The 18,094-nt window shown below is 40.9% G+C and overlaps 1 protein-coding gene across 3 annotated transcripts in view; it reads right to left on the bottom strand.

The window, feature by feature from the left end:
- Window positions 1–18,094, bottom strand: part of AGL (amylo-alpha-1,6-glucosidase and 4-alpha-glucanotransferase) — a gene marked incomplete at its 3' end in the record, with an annotated part of 55,370 nt that overhangs the window by 21,948 nt on the left and 15,328 nt on the right. For all 3 annotated transcript variants that reach the window (XM_080916149.1, XM_080916150.1, XM_080916151.1), the window contains exons 5-23: window positions 17,276–17,479; window positions 15,085–15,266; window positions 14,852–14,963; window positions 13,888–14,011; window positions 13,341–13,443; window positions 13,157–13,254; window positions 11,693–11,832; window positions 11,085–11,272; window positions 10,036–10,159; window positions 9,039–9,202; window positions 8,685–8,786; window positions 8,450–8,605; window positions 8,187–8,337; window positions 6,700–6,824; window positions 6,499–6,611; window positions 6,058–6,192; window positions 2,173–2,303; window positions 405–541; window positions 11–144 (exon numbers count right to left, since the gene is read on the bottom strand). In XM_080916149.1, the coding sequence (XP_080772275.1) occupies window positions 11–144; window positions 405–541; window positions 2,173–2,303; window positions 6,058–6,192; window positions 6,499–6,611; window positions 6,700–6,824; window positions 8,187–8,337; window positions 8,450–8,605; window positions 8,685–8,786; window positions 9,039–9,202; window positions 10,036–10,159; window positions 11,085–11,272; window positions 11,693–11,832; window positions 13,157–13,254; window positions 13,341–13,443; window positions 13,888–14,011; window positions 14,852–14,963; window positions 15,085–15,266; window positions 17,276–17,479 (2,623 nt within the window). The remainder of the gene's footprint in view (window positions 1–10; window positions 145–404; window positions 542–2,172; window positions 2,304–6,057; window positions 6,193–6,498; window positions 6,612–6,699; window positions 6,825–8,186; window positions 8,338–8,449; window positions 8,606–8,684; window positions 8,787–9,038; window positions 9,203–10,035; window positions 10,160–11,084; window positions 11,273–11,692; window positions 11,833–13,156; window positions 13,255–13,340; window positions 13,444–13,887; window positions 14,012–14,851; window positions 14,964–15,084; window positions 15,267–17,275; window positions 17,480–18,094) is intronic.

Consider the following 18,094-nt stretch of genomic DNA (forward strand, 5'->3'; position numbering starts at 1 on the left):
CTGGGCGCACCTGGACATCTGTTTCCATGTCGCATCCAGCAGAGTGGTGTATGCACCAATTAGTATAGCATCAAAGTAGCACGGGATGAGGTATCGTGGGATCTGCTTCAGGTAGAAGAACATGGCCCGAAACCATTTTCCAACCTGTGACAGAAATGATTTAAAAAGTTAATTTGGTGAGCTTATAGGCTAGATATATTTTAAGAGTTAAATCTAAATATGAGACTCTGCTTGCTAGTAATCCATTAACCAGATGACCACTCCTTAGAACTGAGCGATGATCAAGAAAGAAAAATGGCTTAAGGAAACTACAGCTTATCTGTAACAGGGTAACGGTAATACACAGTACTTCATCGTCCAAATAATGCCCTGGATTGTTTGGACTAGAACACCACTGTACTTACTTCAGCAATACTTCCGGATCGGGAAAGAAGCCGGCCACTGACATAGTCAATCATCCAGTCTCCGGACCTCAGGTTTTCACAGAACGGATGCCCCAAGTCATTCTTTGGTCTTATTTCTGCCAACACGGACATTAATCCTAAAAATTCAGAGATTATTGAGCTGTTGGCAGAGTCAAATGTTCTTGTTGCTTAGCTTGTGTCCAGTCTCTAATGATTTGGGGTAAACATATATACAGACAGACACTGACTACGCAGTTCACAATGGCACTTAGCATGGCTGAGTGAGAAAAAAATCAGGGTGCCTACTTTAACAACACAGAAGCTGGAAAGAAGGAATCTGCTGCTGCAAGAAAAATACAAAGCTTCCTGAGAGTTAGGATTTCTAGGACTTCATTTGTATTTAATGCAACATTCGAAAGCAAGTGGCCTAATTTCTCCCATCAAGCAGACAAGCTGGAGTATTTCCATGTTGGCAAGTGGTAGATTAATATTTAGGAAGGAATTAAAGAAATCACAAAACTGGTTTAAAAGGAAGCAAGACCATCTTGATGTGGATAATAATGAAGCCTGCTTCAGAATCAGCCTTTGAATTATTACAGGAGATTCTTAAAACTAAGCAAGGGCACCAAGTGAGCTATTGGGCATAGGATGACTGTTAAACACACTTCTCAAGAATCACTAGCCCTTCTGTGCGTCTGCAAAGCAGATTCCGTAATTCTGTCACAGAATGACTGCACTTTCATCATTCGGTAAAATAGTCATTTCTACCTTAAAACAGTATGTGGCTTCACTGGCTTCATTTTAAGTAAATTCATTTGGTGAGAATTTAATGAATTTTATGGGTGCAGCATGTTTTGAAAAGTTAAAAACTATGAATTTAAGATGTAGGATTTCTTTCTCTTCCGGAGTTGAGGATTCTTGGTAAATGTAACTTTCAAAAGTAGATGGACATCAAGACAGCATAAATAATGTTACTGACGACCCCCTCTGCTCTTCGGGGAAGGATCACTGCTCAGCACTCACCGGTGCTGCTGCTGAATTCAGAAATGACAATGAAAAAGTCAATGAAAACAGAGCAAGCCGGTGGGACCCCAGGGCTCTCATAGGAGGGAGAACTGGTGAGCTGGTTTATAGAAAGCACTTAGTCTTAGAATGGGCACTAACTTGGAGAACAAAGGAAATGGCACACAAAGGTAACACAAGAATCTGCAAATAACTAACTGGCTGTTGAGAATCTCGAGCAGAACCATAACCAAGGTTCCTAGATGCCAAATGAGAACACGGAGCACTGTAAGAGGTGGGGAATGCAACTGTGCTCACGGCAGGAAAAGATCGATGCAGTGCTTAGGAAGGATTTAGCTTATGTCTGTTACTAACACCTGGTGTTCTTGCAAAAGACTGGGTTCAGTACCCAGCACCCACATGGCAAAAATCCACTTCCAGTGGTTCTAATACCCTTTTCTGGCCTTTGTAGGTTAACAGGCACGCACATGTATATATACATACATGCAAGCAAAACACACTCATAAAATAAAATAATCTAAAACAATGTAAAACACGTGTTACCACATGCCTGGTTGTATCATTCATATTTTATTGAGGCAGAAATTGGAGTTCAGAGATAATATGCTACTTACTAATGGTGACCAACAAGAAGCCGTAAGTTATAATCTGAACTTAGGTGTCATATTTAGGTTTATACTCCTTATTTCCCTAAAGATGATTACTAAAGAAAAAACCAAACAAACCTTTATCCTCACAGACCTACCTTGAAGACCTGCATACTTAAGAGACGACCAGTTTGGTATGTCATAACAACCTCCGCCGTCTTCTTGTTCTTCTGATTCACAGCGGTAAAGTACCTGATTTAGCTCAGCCAAAGTCAATTTAGAGGCAATGCTGAGAATTAGAAAATAATATACTGTCATTTCATTTTCTGTAAGTAAAAGCAAAATAAAAGTCTGCCTTATAAGTATTAAGTGTCTCAGAAACGCTTGGTTCTAGGTACTTTTCGGTTGCTATGATAAAAGACTCTGACCAAAACCACCAGGGGTCTGTGGTAACTGGAATGAGACAGGTCCCCAGAGGCACATATATTTGAATGCTTGGTCCTGTATCAAATCATCATAAAAACTAATCAGTACATATATGTTCTAAAAACTCATCCCTGAAGTAAACATATATGACCATAATAGATCACATGTAATAATTAAGGAGCAAAATGTGGTGGAAAGAGCTAATGTCACTCAAACTAAATAAAAGAATCCATTGACAGCTAAAAATAAAGACTTACCTGTGCTTGTGTTTGTATGGGCGTGTATGCAGAAGCCTATGGAGGCCCAAAGTGAGCTAGAATTACAGGCAGTTGTGAGTCACCCAATATGGGTGCTGAGAATTGAACTCTGGTCCTCTGCAACAGCAGCAAGTCCTTTTAAGGGCTTAGCCAGGTCTCAGGCTCTGTATCAATTTTATTCATTAAGAGCTAGAACACCTTTAGGCAGTTATAGTCTTTATCTTAAACATTTTTAAATTGTTTATTATTGTTGTTATTAGAGAATGTGTGGATGAGTGAGTGTGTGCGTGTGTTCTCTTGGTACCCTCTTTCTTCTGGAATGCAATGCCCCTTGCTTCAGTTATTATGAAAACTGGGTTTTTATAGAAGCACATCTCCGAAATAATGAACAGAGAATTGTTTAACTATGACAGCTGTGATGTCCCTTTGTTCACTGAGCAATGGGGCCATGTAACCAGACACTGTTGGCCATAGCTATGGTAGTTTGAGTAAAAACAGTGCCTAGGCTTATTTATTTGAATGCTTGATCATTCAGGAGTAGCACTACTTAGAAGGATCAAGAGGTGTGAATGTGTCAGGGGAAGTGTTCCACTGGAGGTGGGCTTTAGGGGATTCAGAAGCCTAAGCTAAGCCCAGTGGCTGGCTGGCTGGCATGCTCTCTGACCGACTGACTGACTGACTCTCTCCCTCTCTCCTCCCCCAACCTCTCTCCCCTACCGCCTATGGGTCCAGATGTAAATGTTCACAGCTCCTTCTTCAGCACTGTCTGTTTGCGAGCAGCCTTGCTTCTCACCTAAACCTCTTAAAGTACAAGCCGTCCCAATTAAATGCTTTCCTTTGTAAGAGTTGCCTTGGTTGTGGTGTTTCTCCACAGCAATGGAACACTGACTGAGGTAAGAGCTGAAACTGTATTTTCTTAAGTCTTCTTAGTTGTAGGTAATCCCACTTTACACAGCCAGCGTTTACTGTGAACACACATCTTCGTGAATGTAGCCCTTTCTCTCATCTCGTTCTGATGAGACTTAGAAAACCGTTGTGCTTGGCTCTCTTGTCTCAATCTTGGTTTCCACGGCTACAGTTTAAGAACCAGGACTGCCAAATAAATGAACAGGCTCAGTGCCATTTTGTTTGGCAGTATTTTCCAGCACTTAACCAAGTTGATTCCTTACACAAAACATCTAGAAAGCTTTAAAAATGTGTGTGTGTGTATGTGTGTGTGTGTGTGCGCGCATGTAAATTTTTATCTTTGAAATAATCTGAGTAGGTCTAAGTTCTTCTTAATATAACATTCTGTAGACTATACACAGCTGTTTCATCACGGACTTTTGGGGTAGGTAACTGTTTTACTAAAATATTTTGAATTAATATCCTTAATGTATATAAACTCTTATAAAACCACCAAAATACTGAATGTAATAGAAAAACAGGCTACTGCATAAACTAACATTTAGCCAAATGAATAGCAATGAATGTAACATTAGTTTAACTAATATTTAAAATAAAATGTTAAAGTATTTTATTTTATATTTACTAGTTGGATTTCAGTAATCGTAACCAAATACTATGTGTCAAATACTGTGCCAGGTGTTTTATATAAATAATTCTTGCAACTCTTTATAAGAGGTACCCTAGCTGGGCATGGTGGTGCATGCCTTTATCCTATCACTTGAGAGGCAGAGGCAGAAGCAATTGAATCTTGAGTTTAAGGCCAGCCTGGTGTATAGAGGTCAGCCAGGGCTACACATAGAAACCTTGTCTGGAAAAAAATAAAAATAAAAAACCCACACAAATTAAAGGGACAAGTTTAGTTATTAGTTATAGCTTGTGCAAGGTGTTACTTCCTTTTGAGATATGGTCTCTCTACATAACCCTGTCTGTCCTGCAACTCACCCTGTAGACCAGGCTGGCCTTGGACACATGGAGATCTGCCTGCCTCTGCCTCTATTTCTGCCTGCCAAGTACTGAAATTAAAGGCATGCACCACCATGCCTGGTCTACTTCCTGTGCTTGTTTGTTTGTTTTTGTTTGTTTTAAATAGGCTCCAACATAGTCCAGGGTGGCCTTAAGTTCACTGCACAGTTAAGGATTCCTCTGAACTCCTGATTTCTGCTTCTACCCTTTAAATGCTTTGATTACAGGTATATACTACCATGCAAGTTCTGGTTGGCCTGAAACTTGCAGGATCCTCTGCCTATTGAGTGCTACATACTTTATTTTCTTAAATATGGCATTACGATAATACATAGTCATTCTTGAAAAAGATGTCACTCTTACATAAAGCCGAACATACTCATTAAACAGTTTTTTCAGAGGTTACTTTAAAGTACGTATTTGAAAAGACTTCAAATATGTGATTCACTCTAGCCTCCAAATTTTACTTTGAGAAGTTTAGTTTAGTGTCAATGACCACAACATGCTAAGCAGCTATCAGGTGATAGGCATGAAATGCATGTTTTGCATGTGTTACTGTGACACTTGGGGAGCCCTGGAACCATAGGGAGGAGTCCTGAAGCAAGAGTGAGGTGGAAGTGTGTCCAAACCCCAGGAATGATGTCCTGAGGTTGGCAGGATAAGTATCACTCCCTTACCAGGCCTGCACGTCAGCACAGAGACCTATGGTCCCACCTTTGCCACTGGTTGGGACGGAAGGCAGTCGTGGCTGTAATGGGTGGGGAAGAGGGGCAGGAATGACGTGCTATCCTGTTTAATCTTTACAAAATGTAAGAAGTGAGTATTATTATTGGCCCCTCTGTCCAGATGAGAAACCTAGAAGAAAAATTAAATAACGTGACCAAGATCATGCTGACAGTGTTGAAGCTAAACTCAGATCTAAGCTGGATACTCTTCAGTACTATGTGGCACTGCACAGCAAAGGGGTATTTTAAAACTTAGCAAAAACCAATTTAAAACTTAGCAAAAACCAAGGTACCGAGATACATAGCAGGGAATAATTAGAAGCACCCTAGGTGTCTAAAAGAGGATAATTACTCAATTTATTGTGACATAGCTGTATTTAATGCAATAATATGTTGACATTAAAATGACGAGGTAAACAGTATAATGTAAGCAACTACATGTTGTAGAGCTTAGAAAGATCATGCATGTGCATGTGATGGCATGTGTTTATCTAGGATCTATGCAGAAAGAATACATAAGCATGAAAGGGTGCACATGTGAGCACACATGCAAATGACAAAGTGATAGTGTACAATGCTACAGGGGCTGATGATGACAGCAGTGGCTTATAGACCATACTGTGAGCAGCAAGGAGAGAAAGCACCCTTAAAACTGCCCCGATAGGGCCAGTGGAAGCCCGTCATTTTGTTAACGTGGTAAAACTCTAAAGTACGGAATACTTACGAAGCAAAGGGGATTTTTAATATAGGATCCGAGTTGTCAACAGCAAGGCTTCCAGATTTGAAATGAGTGCTGAACTGGGTCAGGTGATTTCGAAGAATTCCAACAGCAACTTGAGCATGTGGATCAAGACTCACTCTGTATAATGTTGATAAAAATAGGTAATTTTTAGATTATACCAACTATTTGCTCTAGAGTTTCTTAAGTGGGTATGTGTCTCTGAGTGCATAAATTGTATGTACTCAGGTGCCCAGAGAGAGCAGACGAGTGAGCACAGCAGTTCCCTGCACTGCTTACGTGGGAACACCTGACATGGGTCCTGGGGACTGACTTTAGGTCCCCTACAAGATCAGGTAGACCCTTAGCTACTCAATCATCTCTCCAGACCACCAAAACTATTTTCAATATAAGTAAAGTCAACAGTCTAAACTGTAATTAACATACCTGAATATAATAACACTTCCTGGAGATAGGTTTTCAAATTCTATTTCCTGAATATATTCATTGGGACCCTTTGTGGCAACTCCAGCTTGTTTGACAATTTTACTTTCATGAAGCTTGAAAAGAATACAGAGAATCCATTCATTAAGTATCTTAAATGTCCTTAAAATAGTAAGCACAGTAAAACCCAGGACTCCCAAATACCTGGATATGTTCTCTAAGTTCTACTGTCATGTTTGGCATTCCATTGATTGAATTCTCATCTTTCTTATAAGGTTTTGTATTCCTCTCAATAGTTCTAGCTTCCAGAACTACCTCCTCAATTTTGCCTATGAAAATATAAACATTTTTAACAAAAATTATTCTCATATACACTCAAAATATAATAGAGAAACTCTTTAAAAATCAAATAGTCATATAGCAAAACATGAAATTACAAGTAGTGACCTGAAAAATGGACATGCTCTGAGGATGATCAGGATGAACAGCAAACCTCAGCTATCACTGTACAGTGATCGAGTTCTAGGAGACTAACTGTGGCCCAGGCGTGTAGGCCAGCAGTATAACGTATGCTTGGCGTATTTGTTGCACTTAGTAGCTAACAATATTAACAAACATAACTATAAATATTAGCAAAAAGACCATATTTGATCACTAAACGTAAATTTATGCAGCTAAAGCAAGTAATGAATATTTAGCCATTAGCAAGAAGTACAGAATGTGAGCTGGGCCTGGGTGTCCATATCTGCAGTCTTAGCAATTTGGGAGGCAGAGGCAGGGCAGTAACTCTAAGTTCAGGGCTAGCCTGATGGACTGCAGGCTGCATGTATGACTGTGGTCCTGTTACTTTAAAAACATACATATACACATACGGATATACACATAGACGTACATACACACATACTGATACACATACACATGTACACATAAGATGTGGTTTTGAGACTCTTTATTCAGATAACAAGCAGTGACTGTCTGCACCGGTCTATGCTGTGTTATACTGCACTATCTACCGTAGGAAGCTAACAAGCAGTTTCTGTCTGCACAGGTCTATGCTATATTATAATGCGCTGCCTACCATAGGATGTCAAATGTAGACATCTAGAAAAAAAATCAGCCAACAGTAAGGGAAAATGTCAGGGATACATAACCGTTAAGAAAGAAACAGACTATAAATGCCACAACATTTAGAAGTGAGAGTTTACAGACTTCTTAAAAAGGTAGAACTTTAGTCCTCAAATGCTTTAAATATTCATATGCAGGTGGGTAAGAAGACTACTTGGAGAACAGTGACTATATGTACTTGGCTGAATGCCAGATTGACAGAGGCTAGGATGGTAGATGAGGATGGACTCTGGGCAGTCTTAATATTTGCCCTTTAAAACACACGTATGGGTATATATGCATATATAGTATATATTTACATATTTATGCATATGTCAAATGGGAACATACACACAGAAGCCCGTGTTTATACATATTTTTTAAAAGGACTATATTAAAATGAAACAAAAGTATTTCACAACTCAATACTGTAACTATTTTTGTCTAGCTTTTGTCCCATGCAGAGAAAGTGCACATATCCTAACTTCTCAACCACGTTTATCTGTCAGTGTGCTCTACATGACATAGGGACACCATGTGTTGACACAGCTTCATGATTCATGCTACTGGCGCCTGTCTTAGATTACCAGGGATGCACATTTGAGGCACTTCTTTGCTGTAAAATGAAGTCTTGGGATTCCTGAAGGCAGTTCTCGACACAGCCACAACAGACTGGTGGCTGCTCGGCGAGTGCCTTGTTACTGCCACGATGTCCCCGTCCACCTGGTCCACATACACCTGTGAGATGGAGACACGGCTCAGAGCCACATGTGGAAACGGTGCTCAAGTCAGTAGGTCTTCCCTTGAAATGAAAAGCTGGAAGAAAAGTTCTAAAGTTTTCTTTTCTTACTTGAATGAAGCCCTTGGCTCCAAGCTCTTGATGGAGTCTATTGATGGCACATCTGGCTGCAATAATCCCACTGTGGACATTAACATCTCCCGTATCTGATGGCGAAGCCTCAGGATTCCACTTAGTGTAAAACCGTTCTTCAGCAACCACTGAAATCTGAAGAGAGGCAAAGTCGGGTCACATGTGCAGGGTTAACTACAATGAAGTCATGGGTAGGATTGCAGATTAAACACACCTGATGAGGCACCAGCTCGTCATAGCCTCTTGTACTTCCACTAGCACAACATGCCATGGAAACAACCGTGGTACTTGGGAGAGCATCGTAGGCTGATCTGTGCTAGAAAAGAAGAAAGCAAAAGTTTATGTTCCCTCAAACGCAAAGTGACGCTTCCTACCTCATTAGCAAAGAAGCAAAAGGACAATTACAGATATATTCTGGAAGGTGCATTTTTTGTTTTTGAAGCATTTTAAAAACACGTACTTCAATGCCTTAAAACGTAAGTGGATACTATTACCATCAAGTATCAGACAACTAAATCCTAAAGCATTTGGCAAAATAAGTCAGCACAAGAAACCTGTTGATGCTTACCACAATCGGACACTCATTATCGTGGGTAATGTCCATAAACAGGGCATGAGCAATAGCTGGCATGAGAGGCCTCAAACAGGGCTGAACGAAGGAGCCCACGGGCTCCCCTCCGTACCGGTAGACTAATCTGCCCTCTTCGTGACTGTTGTACGCGCTCATTGCCTCTGCAGAGCAGCAAACACAGGTAGGTTAGCCATCCGTGTCACTCAGGAATGTCCACGAGAAGGCTACAGTTCTTACCATGACTGACATTTAAGGCATATCAACATTATTAAAAGTGAGAGGTAAGTACTTAACCGATGTCATCAAGTCCAAGTGACCAACACTTCACTACTACTAGGCTGAGGAAACAACTTGAGTAGAAAAAGGGATCAATAGCTGTTCACTGGGATGCTGATTATATCAAATCTACGGAAAAATACCTAAAGACGGCACCATACGGTAGTTAAAAAACAAATTTGTGTATTCCAAAATATACAAACATGGTTGTTTTTTATCAGTAATTCACCCCCCTTCACCTTTAAAATCTATTCTGTGAGGGTACACAGGTGACAGCACATGTGTAGACATCAGAGGACAGCTCTCAGGAGTCATCTCGCTCCTTCTTACCATGTGGGTTCTGAGGACTTAACTCAGATCTTGGGTCCCCTGCACCTTTACTCACTGAATTACCACACTAGCTTTCTTACCCTTTATTTTTTGAGATAGGATCTGGGGGGGAAAAATGTATCCTAGGCTAGCCTGAAATGCAGACAAGGCTGGCCTTAAATATGTGATTCTCTTGCCTCAGTTTCCTAAGTGGTGAGATTGGGGGGAGATCATCGTCTGGGCTCAGCAGTCTTTCTATCTGAAATGAGCATCGTACTACAAATTAGACACTTGCACTGTTAAAAGGGGACTCCATTCTATTAGGTATGGTACATAACGCTATCACACACCTTATAATCTACTTAGACAAAAGTGAAGCATCTCAGCAAATGGGCTTCAGCAAACCTACCTCTTATTAAGGAACTGATGCCCAGTCTAGTAACAAAGATATTGTCCAGCTCTTCACTTCCTGTGAACAGCTCAGCCACGACATAAAGATTGGGCTGTAATTTCCTAGCAGCATCCAGCATGTACTGCAAGAAGCACAGTCACAGATGTAAAAGGAAGAAGAGAGCAAGACAGAGAGGAAGGAGGGGGCAAGGCTAGGTGTGGATTTGGCATAAGACAGGTACAAAATGAGAGATGCGATAGGAAGTTCCAAACAGTTTGATGTGCACATGTAAGAGAACATGAAAGAGATCCACATACGGAGGACCAGAGCGTTTACAGAGAACAACGGTGAACAGGGAGATTAGATTTGAAGACACGGAGACAGAGGGGAAGAGAAAGGGAAAAGAAAAGTTAGTGTCGTTACCAGTGCAGCCTGTGACACTGCAGCCCTGCCAGCCTCCTCCCGGGTCTTTATTTGCTTTTAGTGCCTCTGATAAGATTACTGATAACTGATAACTGATAACTGTATATGCTGATGAACTTGTTCCAGCAGATGACAACAAATGCCAGCACCTTCCCACTTGTGTGGCCTCAGGATGCCAGAGTACTGGAGTTTAACTATTCATGGTAAGGGCTAGGGGTGTAAGGACAGAGCAGTCCTAAATGAGCACGGCTCCAAGTGCCCCTACAGTGAAGAGAAAGCCAGAGCTGAATAAGCACTGTGCAGTGGAAAGCCATTCAACTGTACACTGTTGACAATCTGTATTGGAAACGACCCAAAAGACCACTTAGCATTTTACTTATTACCAATAAACACTTCTTATGCATGCCATTACATAAAAATATGATCTTTTTTCTAAATTTAAAAACTAACTTATTAAATATTTTACAGCCTAAGATATTATAGCAGTTGTTTCAGAAGCTTGTTAGAATTAGATAAGCTGTCATGTGTGTCACTATTTCTACCAAACCCACAGCAGTGTACAGCCAGCAGAGTAGACCTGCATGACAGGGACTTTGGAGCCTACAGGTGTCACTGCCTTTCTTTGTCAACAGAGGTGTCCGTACCTCAGCCACGTGGAGAGGCGTGGAGTGGCAGTTGTCAAGGCGCACCCCCTGGAAGTGAGTGGCTGTTATCTCAGTGTATTTCTTCATGTGTGCCCACAGGTAAGGGCAGTCTTCGGGTTTATTCCCGTAGCGCAATTTAACGCTGTCACCCCAGCAAATAAGTTCTCTCCTTAAATAAACGTCCGAACCTGTTCAGGAGGAAGGGCTGCTTTCAGTGGTGCATGAAACAGAACAACAATGCTCAAGGAAACAGCACTGCTTCTAAACTGGGTTGGCTTTTTCCATAAATGATACCTGGCTAAATTTTTTTAAAAAAACATGATTTCATTTTAGGTGTATGGGTGTTCTGCCTGCATGTATGTCTGTGTACCATGTGTGTTCCTGCTGCCCTCAGAGGCCAGAGTGGGTGTTTGATTCCCTGGAACTGAAATTACAGATGGCTGTGAGCCACCTTGAGGTTCCTGGCAACTGAACCCATGTTCTCTGGAAAAGCAGTCAGCACTCCAAACTGCTGAGCCATTTCTCCAGCCTCCTGACTAAAATGACATCTAAAGTGGCCTTCCACAAGCTCTTGTTTCCCCATCTGAGGAGAAGTGAAAAACCAGCACCTGGCTCAGCGAAGTTCCGCAGCGGGTCATCTCCCATCACCCACCCATTGTGTGCCATCAGAAAACAAGCTTTATCTGGGCGGTGGATCATGGATTCTTCTGCAGAGAAGGCCATTTCTTCAAAGGGGAAAGTAAAATACCTAGGAAGACAGAGTTAAAACAAGGTCCACACAGAGAAACTCCTTGAAGACAATGAGAAGTAGAAACAGTACAAATTCCCTAATGAGTAGAATAAATCAAATTTGTTTGGCCCCATTTATACAATATAAACCTCACAGAAAGCAAAAATCACCAGTGGACTTTTTGAATAATCAGTAGGATTTAAGAAATGGCTAGCAAAGGGGCCGACGCACCCCCTCCACTGGAGTTAAGGTGGCTGTGATCTGCCACACAAGGAACTGCACCCAGGTCCTCTGCAAGAGCAGCAGGTGCTCAAACTCCCGAGCAGTCTCTCCAGCCCCCAAGCTGCCGGTTTCTATGTAAGGAGCTAGGTGCTTGCCCTCTCCCACTAACACTGAATTTACTACTGCTAGGTGTTATTCTTACAGCACAACCTCAAAGGTTCATCTGTTGGAACCTTAACACCTCCCCATCTTTCTTTAGACATGGTGTTATTTTGTAGCAAGGCTGACTTTTTGGGCTCCTCCTACCTCTGCCTCCTTATGGCTAGGATTACAGATCATGGACTTGTGCCACCACAGCAGGTGTGGGGCCCAATGACAGGTGTCTGGGTAGGGGCATGATACCCTGGTGAGTGGATGAGTATCTCTGAGTGAGTTCTTGCTCTTGGAGACCTGCCATAGTTCTGAGGTGGATTCTCAGATGCCACCCTGTGCTTTGTCTTCCTTCTGCTCTCACTTGCCCTTCATCTACCCAGAGCCAAAACAGCCCACAAGTCCTGGCCAGAGGATAAGCAGAGCAGACACAGTGCCATGTTCTTGGACTTCCTGGTCTACAGACCCTCAAGCAAATTAAGCTCTCTTTCTTTATTTTATTAAAGATGTATTTATTTGTTATATATAAGTACACTGTCACTGTCTTCAGACACACAAGAGGGCATCAGATCTCACTACAGATTGTTGTGAGCCACCATGTGGTTGCTGGATTTGAACTCAGGACCTCTGGAAGAGCAGTCAGCGCTCTTAACCACTGAGCTATCTCTCCAGCCTACTCTCTTTCTTTATAAATTACCCAATCCCTGGTATTCTTTTAGCAACAGAAAACAGACTGACATTAAATATGCATTCTTTCAGAAATATCAATGTATACAAATATAAATGCATTCAAAGTGGTGATAGTTTTCTAATTAAACATTCTCATAACAAAATTAATCAGCATCAAGTGTATTTCTGAATCAAAATTTCTATTTCAATATAACATACTGAAGTCATTTAGGTTAAGTTGAGAAGTTAAATATTCTCAGCTTTTAACTGTCAGTGAGAGGACATTAAAAAAGAAGAGTACCTGGTAACTAAAGGGTACTTCCTGGTGACAGGTCCTAGTTTAGGGCCATGGCCTGCCAGTCGTTCATAAAACACGTTTCCCAAAAGACAGTTAACTGCCTAGAAAACATTGAATCATGTTACAACGCCAATGGCAACAGGCAGTCAAACTCAAGGAAGAAAAAGCAGCAATTCAAAACTCGAACCTGCTCCTGATGGCAGCTGGTGAGGTGGCGCTTCTCTGAATTTAACTCCTCGAGCCTCTTGCGGAACCAACCGCAACACTCTTCAACTGCAGCCGGCCCGTTGCTAGCACAAAAGGAGCCGAACGTCAGTGCCTCCAAAAGACCCACACTAAACACTTCCCGGTGTCACAAGAATCTCAGATGCTGTAGTCGGAATCTGAGCTACGGCTGAGGCGGTTGTTCAATTGTAAAAGGTTTTACATACATGTTCAGCAGGATGGACTGACAGAGAATGTGGAAAAGGTGTTTAAGGTGTTGAAATGACAGATTATTTATTTAAAAACATTTTTTTTTACATTTACTTATTTATTGGTTTATTTATGTAGTTAATTATTGTGTGTGTAGGAATTGTTTAAGTGTGTGGTTGGGTTGTGCACATGCTACAATGTGTGTGGAAGTGAAAGGAAACTTCTGAGAGTAGATTCTCTCCTTTCACTGTGGGGGTTCTGAGGACCAATGTCAGCATTAATATTTATGAGTAGAATTACAGGGCAAATACATAACATACTCATGTGGTGCAAAAGTCGCCAGAGCGATGTTCATATCTACAGCACAGCCCAGCCGCCTGAACTCAGGGTCCTGAATAATTTTAAGATGTTCTTTTGGCTCAGACTTAGTTACTCTTCTGTTTTCTGAAAGAAAAAAATGTGTTTCAAATGTAAGTATTAATAATAGATTATAACTGTCACTTTTCAATTTTTTAGTATACAACTATTCATAAAAATTCTTTTAAAGTTAGAAAGCATCATTCCTCCCTCCCCCACCTACTTACATACCCCCTCCACACTCGGGAGGGGATATAGAAGAGAGACTAACTGTTGAAAGAGAAAAACCTGGGATTCCTACAGGTTGGTTTTGCTGGTCACCACCAAATCCTCCTGCCTCAAAGGTCTCTAGCATACACAGGTTGGTTCAACATGTGTTCTAATAAGTGAATGACAAACATACTGAAAGTAATCTGTCTAAATCACTAGTAAAGTAAGATACTTCAAAAACCTAGTAGGGGTTAAGAGAAATAGTTAAACAAAATAATAAACTCATCCTGTCAACAACAACAACAAAAAATCAAACATATTGTTTAGTCTCTAGTCTTATTTGTATGGATTATATAAATATTAACATAGACATATATATATATACATTATAGAGAAAATATGAAACTGATAAATTCTTACTTTTCTTGAAAAATATTTGAAAAGAACGTAAGAAACTACTAATTAATAATTTTAAGACTTGAGAAAGAGGAATTTGCTTATTCCTATAAGCATATAAATGTGCTTTTCTCCCTCCAAATGCTGGAATTAAAGGCATGCATCACTATGCCAAGAAAAATTGGAGTTTTGTAGTACAAAACATACAAATATGATGCAATAAAGATTTAATGATGTTAACTGGAAAGAAAAAGTCGTCCCTTTACGAGTAACTTTACATTTCTTAAAGAGTGACAGGACAGCCCAGTGTAAAGCCGTTACCTTGAGAGAGCAGTCTTCTAAATTGTTCAACTGCTTTTTGAACATCTACTTGGAAAAACTCCCAGAGCTGAATCCTTGGGAAAATGTCCTCCCAAATTATTTTCCGAATGCACTGAAAAATTTCAAGATTAAAAACAACATAAAATGTATTTGACCTGATTTCTTCCTTCTTAGTAAGCCATATTCTACACATTTTCATATCGCTGGTGGGGTGCTCTTCTGCACACACTTACACTCATGTGCTGGTCACTTTCAATCAAAGCAGGGACTCCTTTCTCTCTGTACTTCCCATCTGCAACGTCACAGGACAAATGCCACAGCGCTCTGTCGAGGACCCAGGCAGGTTTCAGGTGTGGAGAATTTACAAGATTGTACGCAGATTCCGGATGTTCAAGGATCCACTTACTATTAGTAGCTTAAAGAGAAGGGAGAAACATATTTTGTATGTAGGTTGGACTTTACAATCACCGTTCTTTCTACTCTACTGTCCAGTTATTTGACATTTAGTTGAACCTACAATAAATAAACATGTGGGTGAAGATAGGAATCATCAGGAACATGGATCTCATAATAAGTTAAACCAGGCAAGACATGGAAGCATTTGTTTATTTACTTATTGTGCTATTTTTGAAACAGGGTTTTTCTGTGTAGTCTTGGCTGTCCTGGACTCATTCTGTAGACCAGGCTGGCCTCAAACTCACAGAGATGGCCTCTGCACCTGAGTGCTGGGATGCACCTCTCAGCTTGGTGGTTTGTATTTATAACCCCAGCACTTGGGAGCCCAGGCAGGATTGCCAAAAGCTTAAAGCTTAGCCAAAGCTTAAACTTAGTCTAGTCTATAAAGTGGTTTCCAGGCCAGCCTGGGCTAAAAAGTGAGACCCTATCTGAAAAACAAAAACAAAAAACAATCAAGAACCTAGCACTATGACAAGTTTCCCATGTATCTAGGTGTGATAAAAGACACTTTTTTTTGTCTCCTATCTGATGCAATGTAGACAGAAGTAACATATATGTAAGATTGTGCCTTTAAAGAAGTAACTTCCCATTTCCACTAAGTGTAGCAACAAAAGGCAGAGCAGCCATATTTGATTAAACATCAGAAGCAAAGAGTTCGAGATGATAGAATGACCCAGAAGAACCTGGCTCCCCATTATGGCTCTAAGTGTCCTAATGAGCCACAGCCTAAGCAGTGTTCTAACTGACCACTGGTAGCATATGTGGTTTGTTAATCTGATGTGAATATCCTGGGTGTCTAAGTCATTCTTAATACTGCCAGTTTTCAAGTGGTAAAAATGGAGCACAAATGAGAGATACAAAGTTTCCATGTAAGCTGTGAAGCCTGGTTCCAAATTACATGCAGAGGCATCACATTTTGGGATGTGTCTTCTTAAAACTCCAATTTCCTTTGCCATTTCTATAGAGATTATTACCAATAGTGACAACATATGCATATGCTTTTAAGTAACTTCCTAGTATCTATGGCTACTTAGGAAAGACTTGATTAAACAATGCATGTCCTTAAACTATGCCACCCAGAACTCCCATTGTTGACATATGTAAGGCAGTGTTTGCCGGACTTTCCACATTGCCATTCACACAGTGGGTCCTATAGGGCACACGGGGTTAAAGTGGAAGGCCACGGCCCAGGCCTCATGAAGCCAGCTGCTATGACAAGCAGGGAAAACTTGACACATATAGAATTCTATTTGGGATTACAAACAATCTAACTTTATTCCTCTTAGTACTGGAGATGTCACAGTACACTTTTTTATCATGTAAAAAACTTAGCAATAATATTCTCTCCAAATGATGGAGATTATTGTTGTTATTTGGTTCCTGGGAATAAAGTGTCATAATTCAGCCCTTTTGGCCTTCAACTCAGAATGTAGCCCAGACTTGTCTTGAATTCATAGTAATCCTCCTGCCTCCTCCTCTCAAGTGTTGGGTTTCTGCCATACCCAGCATGTGTAGCATCACATTTGAGGTAGATGGTACAGAACAGAGCTCCTGCTGTCCAGAACCCCACCCGTCTTTACATGCAGTATTTATATTCAGGGGGAAACATGACAAGTCCCTTTTCTGTATCCTCCCATTTTTATCGACATCAAAGTCCTTACATGTTGACTCATGCTCACCTAACACTACTCCCCCTGGAAGTAAAAAGGGTTTATTCCATAAACTCGTTTTTAACATTGAAGGCCTCTTAATTGTCTTTTTGGTCTTTAGAATGAATGTTATACAAAGGGCCGGGGACACAGCTAAGAGGCAGACAGCTTGCTTAGTTTAGCATTTAGGAGGTCCAGTAATCAATTCCTCATACTGCAAACTGCTACCACTTCTAACAATAATGTAAAGTGAGATGAAAATATTAAAAATTAAATAATAAGAATTTCCTATTCACACTGAAATCACCAAAGCGCATACCAGTGTGATTGTAGACGACATCGGTAATACAAAGAACACTCCACTCCCTCTTCAGTTTCTCTACCAGCTGCCCCACATCAGTCCACGTGTATCTTTTATTAGGCCTTGAGAAGTCAGGATTTAATTCTAACTGATCAGCAAGGGAATAGCATGACCTGGACAGTCCAAGAGTCTGTAGCGGGGTGAAGTGAATCATGTTGTAACCTACAAAAGAGAAAACACAGAACACTGTATGGAGAAGCAAAAGCAAGCAGATCCACCCAGAGCTGAGCACAGCACACACATGAGCTCTCCAGGCTATTTGTCAGCAGTAAGACAGTCATGCCAGTGGCAAAGAAGCCCACGACAGGGGCTCAAATCCTAGGTTTATATAAAAAACTGACGGCAAATCTATAGAAGGCTTTAGGCACGCATTGTCCTCATCTACGAGAATGACGTGAAGGCCATGGGCACCATCACCACAGCCTTAGCCACTGTCAGGTTCCACTGTAATTCTGAGAGCACAGAGCGGCCTGTACAGAATATCCTACACAAGTGTAATGCTTTAAATGCCCCATGGGACTCGCATTCATCACAGCCCTGCCAATGAGCTTTCGTTCCCTTCTTTATAAAACAGTTAGTTCGAGAGCAGAATGTTCCCCTGGACATCCTGGACATCCGACTCGCTCCAGAGGGAAACACAACCTAGCTTCGCTTTACTCTTGGCATATCCAGTAGCATGTGCCTTAAATATAGGAAATGGATAATCAATACTGGCTAATAAAAACTATGCATAATGATACATTTTCCTTCATATTTTTTATTCTGTTTCCCTTAATA

This window comes from Micromys minutus, assembly GCF_963924665.1.
Source record: "Micromys minutus genome assembly, chromosome: 4".
In the NCBI taxonomy this organism is placed as follows: Eukaryota; Metazoa; Chordata; class Mammalia; order Rodentia; family Muridae; genus Micromys; species Micromys minutus.